Here is a 10,737-nt window from a genome sequence, read left to right on the forward strand (position 1 = left end):
GCTTTCAGACAACAGCACAACACATACCACTGGATTAAGGTTTAAATTAGTATCTACATATTTACAATGGTAAAAAGCCATCACGTGCATAAACACCCAGTATTATCAAGTGCACAGGAAGATGTAGCTGAGCAAGGACAGGTTTGAGTTTGCATATGGTCACTGCTACTGCCTGAATGCTGGGGTGTCCTTCAGCGTGCTCAGATTTATGTGGCCTGTGACTGGGAGCCAGTTACCAAAAATGCCCCAAGTACCAGCAGAGTACCATGCTCCAAAAATTAACTTAGTAAGTTCCATCCACTAGATCCACAGTGGCCTCATCCTTAAATGGTTAGATAGATAATTATTTTCATTATGAAATCAATACCCAAAGTCTCCACGTCACAGGAGGCAATGAGGACACCGTAACCAGCCGGGTTTAAAGAGCACCTTCCTCTTCCCTCTGTTTTCCTGCATGGTAAGTTGTGGAGCAGGAGGAATAAGGAAGACATGAATTACTGCAACACCTGCATTAACAGATCATGCTGAAGCACACGTGAACTGCAACATTCAAGTATATTTTATTAAGTGTTATAAAATATATACAATCTTGAAACACAGCGCATTTCATACACTGGTTGTAAGGTCTTGTTGGTATCACTACAGCATTGAATAAAGAACACACTTCCTACCAAATGAGCAGACCCAAAAGCTAGGAAAAATCAAAACTACTCTATTTCAGATTACAACCTCTTTCAATGCCCCACAGCTTAAGGCTATATTTCTGCTACCTGAGTTGATTTTGTTAACTTCACAATTTTTTGCATCTCCGGGAATGGGGTGTGGGGGAGCACAGAGGATTGATGGTGCACACTTTTCAAAATACAAAAGTAGTAAGAAAAACGTTGGTAGTCCCTTTGTAAACTTCGCATCAAAAATATGAAAAAGAAAAAATTTGGTACTTACAAAACTGAACACAGCCAACTTAACAATCTTGAATCTAAAGTGAGATCAAGTAAAAAAAAAAAAAAAACCTGCACTTCATTTCACAATGTACTTCAGTTTCACCATACCGGAAAGTCATGCAAAAACTGATGCCTGTTTCTTCATGTTTATACCACTGTTATGTCACCAATCTTGTGTGCGATGTCATACTACAAAAAGAAAGAATATCAATAATCTATATTAACAAGATGCTACACACTGGCATATACAGTAATTAAATGCACTATTCAGATCATCACCCAACTTGTGGTCATTCAGATTAGGGTTTATACCAGTGTCTCACAGCAAACTGGTGCAGTGGTGCAGCAAACTGACACTCCATTTATTAATGCCTTGTAAATGAATGTAAGTTTAACTCAATAGCAAAATTTCAGTATCTTCACATAGGTTATTTAACAATCCTCGTGGATTTCCCAGTGCATACCTACTGCAGTGCATTTCTGAAGTACCTGTCAACAACTGCTAAGATGTCTCTTTCCTCAATTGCATACCAGTAACCTGAATTATCGAAGAACCACACATTTTTGTTATTTACTGTTATAAACGCTTAACGAATCCAGCGACTCATCCCAATCTGCACATTGGCTTGTTTCACCGTTTCCTTAAAGTCAGTTCTAGTTCCCTGATTATTTTTATTGACTTTTCTGAGGATACCTTTTTGTTGCACAAAGATAATAAATAATTCTTTGTTCCAGTTACAGTTCTTTATCAGCTCTGTGAACTCTCTGACTTCATATTCTAAGAATGATATTGTAAGAAAAGTGGTAACTCAGCATTTTTGCCACCACTCCAAGCCACCAAATGCCCTTCCTACGTGCTGCCTGTGCTCAATTGCTGCTGAGAGTCACCATTATTAATTTTGCAAACATGATATTCCACCAGAAGACAACTCTTCCTAATTAATAATCCACAAATGTATATGGATGCATTGCATTTACTAGAAACACCTCATTTTCTTACTCCTCCATTTCTGCTTATTACAGGTCTTTGTATAATTACACCAGTCCTCACAGATTTTTAAAACATGCCTCAATGCCACAAGAGTTTCTCCAAAGGCCAGTAATTAAAACAAGTGACTCAGGCTACCTCTCTGCAACATCTCACTTTCTTCCTTGCAAACTGTTGCCCTGCAATTAGAGTTACACGTCACATAAAATCTTCCAGTTGCACGCGACAGTAAAATTAACTGAGTCCCTTCCCAAAGCCTTGCTTGGAAGAGCAACTGGAACCAGTACCAAGGACTGCTTGGCAGGAAACCAGGACCTTTTGATTTAAGGCATGAGAACCTGTTTCACAGCTTCATTCTGGCTATTTTTTATGTAACTATTCTTTTAAGGAATATTAAGTGGTGGATTAATTGGCACTGGACGCTGAGGTGAGAAGTGTCCTTTCTGTCTGTGTTTGGTCTTTTCACCAGGATAACACAAAACACCTACTTCCCACCTCTCGCATAAAAAGCCCTCAAACAGATAATGGGTTAATCATTAGCAAACACATGCTTTCTAAACAAATATTAGGCTGCTCCCCACACAGCTCATCCTGTCCCATTCTATTGGAAAAGCCCAAAGGAACAGCGCTCTTACACACCAAAATGTTTGTAAATCCAGCTTTTCTCGGGGATAAGGCACATCACGTAATGATGTGTCTCCATCAAACATCCTCTTTGCTTCCTTTCATGAATGACTCGAGACAATTAACACACTTTGCTTATGGAGAAAATTCTGCTACGTGGCAGACAGATGAGCTGGGATGGGGGGAGAGCTTTTCATAGTCCAGTTGTTTCTAAAAGCAAATGCCTTTTAAAATCTGATACTTAAATGAGCTAGGAAGGCAAAACGGAACAAATACAGCATAATCTGTCCTCCTTTGCCTGTGCTGCCCTGATACTTTCAGTCTTGATTTTCTTTTCCTTTCCTTCTCATCTAAGTAAATCTCTAGCAATGGGGGGAAAAAAAAAAAAAGAAAAAAAAAAGAAAGATGCAGTCTGGCAAGTGAACTGTAGCATGCAGCTAGAGGCTATTCATGCAGCTGTGATAAAGAATAAATAAATAATAATAAAAAAAATTAAAATCCACCCCCCAGTGTTGTAACTTATAAACAAGATGTGGTAAGTCCTTTGGATCGTGCAAGGAAAACTGTAAGTTAATAAGAAACTACTGTCTGCCCAGGTTCTTGTAATAATAACCCCATTACATTTAAGCTGGAAAAACAGGGGCTGGTTTAAAACACACTCTATGTAATGTAGTTTAAAGTGCCTAATGCCTAAAGCAGAGGCAAGTGAGTGAAAACAGTTGGGAACAAAAAATACAATAGAAAAGGGCAGTAGAAGGAACAACCCCCCACAAAAGCATGATCAGTAGCAACATACCACACTCAGAAAAAAGGGAAAACCTGTCTAAAACTCCATCCTGCTTCAGTAGTGAAATCCATCCCACAGTCAGAAATAAAAAGGCAGCATGTGACAGAAAGAGGAAGGTCAGGCACCGATTTAAGTGGGAAGCTGTAGGCAGAGGAAAGTTGTACAGAGTGCCAAACACAGAGTAATTTGTTGCTGACAAGGCCAATGATGCCAGGAAGGAGCTTTCCATCGCTGTGTGTGTACCTCAGCCTGGCAGAGTAAGTAAGCACACATGGTTAGATACCTCCAATACCAGCAACGATGAAGGAAAATAATACATCTTCGTTCTGTATTTCCATTATCCTGCTCTGAGAATACCTTCCAAGTCACCCCCAGTGAGCAGCAGGGAAAGGGTGGTGAGGGAGCATGAAGTGGGCCAGCAGAGTGATTGGACACCAGCCCAGGTGAACACTTCATCCTACACGATACCGAGTGGGAGCAGAGAGAAGCTGCTTCACTCCAAGGTGATGCCAAGCAGGCATCCAAGCTGGGATCGCTGACCAAACCTCTGGAGTGAAAGCATTGGCAATGGGCTTTGGGAGATCTTTCACCTTCAAAAAGCTGCACAGTGAGACCTGCTCTACTATTATTTTTACTACAACTTGAAATATCCAAGGACTGCTGTAAGCACTGGAAGAGTGACTGTTGCCAGGGCAGAATTAAAAACCAGCAAGCAGCATGGGGACAGAGACAACCACAGATGGTCTGACCAAGACAACTAACTTTAAATATATCTATTTCAAAATCTTCTAAGACTATGAAAGAGGGGAAAATAAGCACTAAGGTGGGCATCTGGTGAAGACTGAAAAGATTTGCCAAGGATAAAAAAAAAAAGACAGTGTGACGGGAAACTCTAGTTCCAAAAGTCACCAAGAGTCAACAGTACTATTTCCACTCTAGAAGCTATGGAAGACAATTAACAAGGAGAAAATCTTAACATTAATAAAAATTACACAGCTAAATCATTACAGAGCCAGGTCATCAACCCTAATTCTCCACTTCATTAATCAGACTCCTCTGCCTTGGGATTCTTTTGTTATTATTTTAATTGCTGGTGAGTGAGCTTCTGTTAGCCACGTCAAGCACTAAGGGCGTCCTCAGCTTCCTTGCACACTCAGCAATTTCCCCCCGTGCACAGACCATACAGCCAGCAGCAAATTAACTAGTTAATACAGCTGGCACAGACCTGAGATGCTGTCAGAATAAAATTCACGTGTGTAATGTAACGACCCAATTCTCGCTGTCGTGTAGGATGCCCCACTCGGAGGGCTGATTAAGGTCCCACCCTGCTCAGGTAACAGCAGGGGCAGGGAAATTATGCTGATTTCTAACAGGCAACAAAAAGCACTGTTTAGCATAAAGGCTCTTCTAACCCTCCTTCCAGCCCTTTCATCTAGGAAAAAAGGATTTCAGTGGGTTGCCTGAGATTCCTGCCAGCCCACCCAGTTCAGATATGCATATATCATATTTAAAATAATATGTCTAAAAAACTTCAAGTAGCAACATAACCCTGATTTTAAAGACATATAATTTATGTTTAGAGCTCTGATGCCTTTCAAGTATGCAAGTCTGGCATGATCAGAATTGTAGGTTATCTGTGCAAGAATCACAGTTTTCATTGTCTTGCTCCTAAAAGAACAGGCACAATTAGATCTGTCTGAGGATTTTTTTTTTCACCCCAAATGAGCTGCAAATGAAGAAGAAACATTGTTGGTGACCTCAACTTCAGTCAGAGGAATACTGACATTTAAATTACTAACTCTAAGCTCTGGTTCCATACTAGTCAATCAGGCATTGGCTACACTTTTTTTTTTTTTTTTTGTAAATTAAAGGGATATAGAAGCACTTCCATCAGAGTGACTGTGTTTGTAGACATACATAATATATAGTGTTTCTCACCACAACTGTTAAAACCTATCAAAACTTACATTCATACATCAGCTGTACATTTCTACAGTTTATAACTTTTTGTTAGAGCTTATTAAAAATAAAAAGTCTTTACTGATGTAGAATACAAGAATAATTTTCTCACCTAAATTTATTTCCTGAGTAAGCAGTAAGAAAATAACCATCTCACACCTAAGAAGGTTTCTTAGCTTTCTGTTGGGAAACATATTCTTAGCAAGTCACTGCAAAGCACAGTACAGTCAGTTGTGTCTGGCCACAGAGACAAAGGCAGAGAGGCTGCCAAGTCATCAGCCATAGGGGACATTCCTAATTCCCAAACAAAACATTTATTACTTGGTTTCAATATAAATCACTAATATTTCACCATAAACTGGTTTTATTTCCAAGTGGACTGAAGACAGTATGGGAGACCACAGCACTTTACACTTCTTTTTAAAGTTCTGTTTTTAAACACAGTGAGTTTTCCCATCTTAAACAGGGATACAAGGTCATTAAATAGGTTACCTAAAGAGGTCACACAAACCACAACTCAAATCTGAAGTGAAAGAAAAAGGATATTGCAATGCTTAAGCAACTTCGTATCGAATTACAAAATACAAGGACAAAACCAGGGCAAGACCAAACAGTTCAGTTCAAGCTGTGTCCTTTCGGTAAGTTTGAATTTTTCTCATGTACCAACAAGAAACAAGAAAGAATACATGAAAAGAAAGTAATTGCAAGCTTTATTTTTTATTTTACAGCTGAGATGAACTGTTTCTGGTCTTGACAGTTACACGATTGGAAGTGACATGGAAGGGCATTTTATTCATCTGAAAGTGCAGTGCTAACAGTCACAACATAAGCTTTTTGACATGTTCCACAAACCACCAGCTGTGCCCCAGAGTTGGCACTTTCTTTAGCAGTCACAAGCAGCTCAGTAGTTTTATGTATTACCACTGTTTGCCTTCATTCCTGATCTGAGGGTATCAGCTTCCCTCCCACCTGAGCTACTCTACTGGAAGACAGAAATCTAAAGTAATAATTTCATCTAGGTCCCCTACAGCTAAGTAAGGCACAGCACAAGTGTTTTGACTTGAGCAAAGTTTCTTAGAAACACCACCCACTCAGCTGCCTGTCATCAGCGACTGCTGCCGAGAGCTCTAATCAGAGACCTTAAGCACCGAGAACAAACACTCGCTGCAACTTCAACTTCCGTGAAATCTGACTAATCCCTGCTGCTGATCCACGGGTAAAATATTACCAAGTGAGACGAAGCAGGGAGATTCAGAGTCCTGTACGGGATAATACACTTACAAATCCCAGAGCAGGCCAAGTCACAGGGTACAAAAAAGGTGCTACTTCACTTGCACAGCCGTAACTGGCCACAAGAAACAATGGCTCAAGTTTCTTTCCCATTCATGCGGAATGTAAGGTGAAAAATGAACATAACTGGAAGCTATTATAACAAGGGTACTATAAATCTTTTTAATGGACTTTATGGTACTATAAATTTCTTTTATAGCTCCTTACTCTGTGATTGAGTATTCCTTGATACCAAATTCTGAGCAAGCTGCTACCTAACCAGAGTGACAGGAGATGTTGGTGCCCTGAGCACCAAGTCTGGGGTGTTCAGGAGCCTACAGTTTCTTCTGTTTCTTTATACAATACTGTTGGTAATAACATAACCAAACACATCAGATGCAGAAATTATGCATGGTAGGAAGAGTACAAGGCTCTGCAATTTAAGTAATGAAGGTATGCTGGCTATATGAGCAACTCTAAATGCAAAAAAGTTTTGCAGATTCCGGAAACCCCTAAATCAAATGTTGCTAGAAACCAGAGTAAGGGAAAGGCTCCAACAAGTTAGAAAGTCTGTGTGTGCTTCCAGAATCCCCATCCCTGGCACAAAACTCCCCAGACTCACTGCTTTTCTCTCCCCATTCTGCAATTAGGAAAAATACTTCAGGAAAGAGAGTACAATACCCTTCAGGTACAGCACTCGACTTTGGTCCTGCCTGCAGCTCCCACAGCCCTGAGAAGTGGGACAACTGTCAATGCATCACGCAGCCTTCTGCGCTTCCCAGCGGACAACGCTGCCTCCGGAGGCCTTTTCCCCCCCAAGAAAAAATTAGATAAGCAAAGATAAAATGATGTGCTTTCAGATGTTAATGTCTCTTCTAATATTGCCACTTTTTAAAACTGTTACATAATCCAGTTGCGTAACCAACACGCTCAACTTCTCCGTAAGGCCGCTCCCCTCCCGCCATCCATCAACCCTGGCATCACAGAGGGTTCCTGCGTGAGCTGCACAACTTCCTTTGTTTCCCGAATAACCTGGTCACTTGTCCTCCACCTATTTCTTGTGCTAATCCACTAAAAATGAGGCCCCAGACAGCACCTGCTGCCACTGCATGCTACTGACCCTCCATATTCCAAGCAGCCTGACTGACCAGTAAGTACTTCAACAGCTAAAAGCTGAAGTCTTCAAAATGCCAGTTAACAAGGGTGACACTAACACTGACTTACAACAACGTGAAAATCAAAGGATCCTTAAAGGACCCCTCTTTTCAGAAACTTGACTTTGAATGGTAGTCAGACGCAGGGATGGCACAATCCTCCAGGCCAGTTTTCTGCCAGAGTGGTTATTTTAAAAAAATTAAAGGTTCATACTCTTCCCCTGATAAGCTGAGCCTGCACCATTCTGCAAAAAGCCTAAAGCAAATTAAAAGAGCAGCAGAATTATCATAACTCAAGTGCACATTATTTTTATACTAAGTTGCAAGTCTTCATGTTGTTAGCAGTCACCTACAGTCACATACAAGAGAGAGGTAGTTTTAGAAAAATCTGAGATTTGAAAAGGTAGTCAACATTTATAGATTTTTTTTATCCTACTCTTGCATTTGCTTCTTAATCAGCTGTTTGTCTTACAAATTCTTTTGTTTTATGAGTTTTACAGACAGAAAAAACAAGGCTAAGATGCTGTCATGAACTGCTTTCTAAAACAGCCTTTCAGCATTATGAATGATGCTGATCCACCCAAAAAGTAAATTTTTGAGACAGTAAGCTCAAAGGACACAGCCAAAGACGTTCAGAGAAACAAGCAAACAACCAGACAGACTTCTAACCAGACAGATTCTAAGAGACTTTATCCAAGGCACTGTCTAATACATATACAAGGACCACAAAGGTTCTGTTGAACCACCACGTGATGAGTGCCCTCTGTTCTTTCAGGACACTCAGGAAAGCTCGAGATGGCTTGTTGGAATTCCTCAGAGAAGCTGGAGGTACTCAGCTTCTGGTTCACGGTCATCTATTCTCCAAAAAAAAACCCAGACCTGGAGCAGCTGAGGCATGCAAGAGCCATCTGTGACAAAACTGCCACCTTAAGTTCAAGACTTCTATCCTATGCCTTGACGTCGATGGTAAAAAGTGCAGGAAAAGTTTCTTAGAACTCTACAAAAAGAGACAAATCCAAACCTTCATTTTTATTAGGGTTTGTTTCTTTTTGTATTTAGGCACAATTCTTAAACCGAAGTAGAAAAAACTCCTAAAGGTTTTCCCACCAGTACTTCATATGCTTGTGCACACATGCAACGGGGGTTTTATTTACACAGAAAGACTGGAACATCTGGCACGGCACAGGCACACATTAACATATGAAGATATGCATGTATTATAACATAAACATGCCTACACTATGAGCAAATGTAAGCTAATTACACCTCCAATGATACCAACATTATTCATGTCATTAATGCAAACAGAGCTCATGCTGGACTCTGCTTCCTAAAACTAAGTATGTGCCCAAGACAACACTGGAGAAATCACATTAATCTCAGCTAAAATTACAGGGAAAATAATCAGTTGGTCTGCAAAGCCAAGGGGTGCAGAGTATGCCAATTCAGCTTCCTTTGAATTGAAAAAGGTGCACATTCAGTGACAACACAAAACTGAGCGTTTTATCAACGTGCTTTGAGTGCTGAAAACCTGCTTTTTGAACTTTAAAGGACAAAAAATAATCAGGTTCAGAATTTTTTTGTTCTACTGAAAATGAAGAGGGATGAAATGTAATCTAAAGTTCCTTTCCAGCCTTATGTTTCAGAATGACTATTGATATCTACACTTAGTTATCAGTAAGGGCATGTAATAAATACCTAAAGTTTTAGTTCTCTTAGTAATCAGTGGGGGAGGGAAAGAAACAAATAAAATGATTAATGCCAGCAGGGTACACACAGCCATATTTATTAGCTCACTTCCAATTACATAAAAGAGAAAGCTGAAGCCATACACAAGTACTGCTTTAAAATAAAAGACAGACTACTGTTTTCTCCAACAGTTTTATTTCAAAAAGTACACAAGTCTGTCATGGAACTACAGCATTTTAAAATTTTGAATTTTTTTTTTTTTTTTTTTACAAATTCACTCACAATACTCGTATTTTAAATTACCATTCCCCCAAAAGTGTGAATATAAAACCTCATACTGAAATTCATATCAATATTCAAAGTCCATGCTTTGTGCATGAGAAGTGTAACGTAACATCATAACATTTGGGATTCCAGGAAGTTTTATTGCTCCGATTTCAACTGAGCTGTGCCTCAAGGTTAGAGGACCAATAACCAAAGGGTCCCATAAAGCACCTATCAAGTGTATAAAACAAGGTTTAAGTGACACAAAGAGCTTAATGCCTTTAGACTGGAACAGAGACCTAAAGTGATCCAGAATATATACACTGTTCAGAACAAAACTAAAAGCTTGTCATGGAAACCAGTAATATACAATATTCAGCATTACAGAAAAAACTTAAGAAGTCTTACTTGCACTATTAAGCAGAAAGCATACATCTAATATGAATGCAACTATCCAGAGTTGATAAAGACGTATGCAATGTACATTTCTCTCAAATGTCATGTTTTACCCCCTCCAACAAGGCATTTCTGTGCACTACACAGTTTTGGAAGAAGTATTCATTTTCCAGGGAAGGAGGTTTCACACAATTATCTTTAAATATCCACTGCAGGAAGTTTATGAAAATGCTTGAACTGTATGGACAAGTGTTAACGGAACCTCTACAGTATTACAAGTCTAACACTTTATTCACACCATGCTAAAATTGAGGGGTTTCTTTCTATATAGAGTAGTCCTTAACAGGCAAGTTTACAGTCATGACATTAACTAGAGGTTTCTTGAGCTCACTTAAGAGTATTTACACAATGGTACCATCCTCCCTACCCCCTCCCCCCCTTTTTTCTTTTTCAATCAAATGAGACATTAAAAATGCCACCTCCTAAGTGGTATATCAGCTGCCATTACTTCCTAAAAGTGTTCTGTTAGCAGAGCTATCTGTAAGATTGGACACCTCACGTGTTTAACCAGTTCATCTCCTACACAGCTAGAAATCATTGTCAGATACAGTAGCTGCTCTTGAGAATCATAATCCAGTGTAAGTGAACAATCTAGTGACAAAA

The 10,737-nt window shown here is 39.6% G+C and overlaps 1 protein-coding gene across 1 annotated transcript in view; it reads right to left on the bottom strand.

The window, feature by feature from the left end:
• Positions 1-540: 540 nt before the first annotated feature.
• The window catches only part of CXADR (CXADR, Ig-like cell adhesion molecule), a 34,765-nt gene continuing 24,568 nt past the window's right edge, over positions 541-10,737 (bottom strand). The window contains exon 8 of the mRNA XM_027886021.1: positions 541-1,133. Within this exon, the coding sequence (XP_027741822.1) occupies positions 1,092-1,133 (42 nt within the window). The 3' untranslated portion in view covers positions 541-1,091. The remainder of the gene's footprint in view (positions 1,134-10,737) is intronic.

This window comes from Empidonax traillii, unplaced genomic scaffold (assembly GCF_003031625.1).
Source record: "Empidonax traillii isolate 1590-97213 ecotype Southwest subspecies unplaced genomic scaffold, ASM303162v1 scaffold176:size2985712, whole genome shotgun sequence".
NCBI classification, from domain to species: Eukaryota; Metazoa; Chordata; class Aves; order Passeriformes; family Tyrannidae; genus Empidonax; species Empidonax traillii.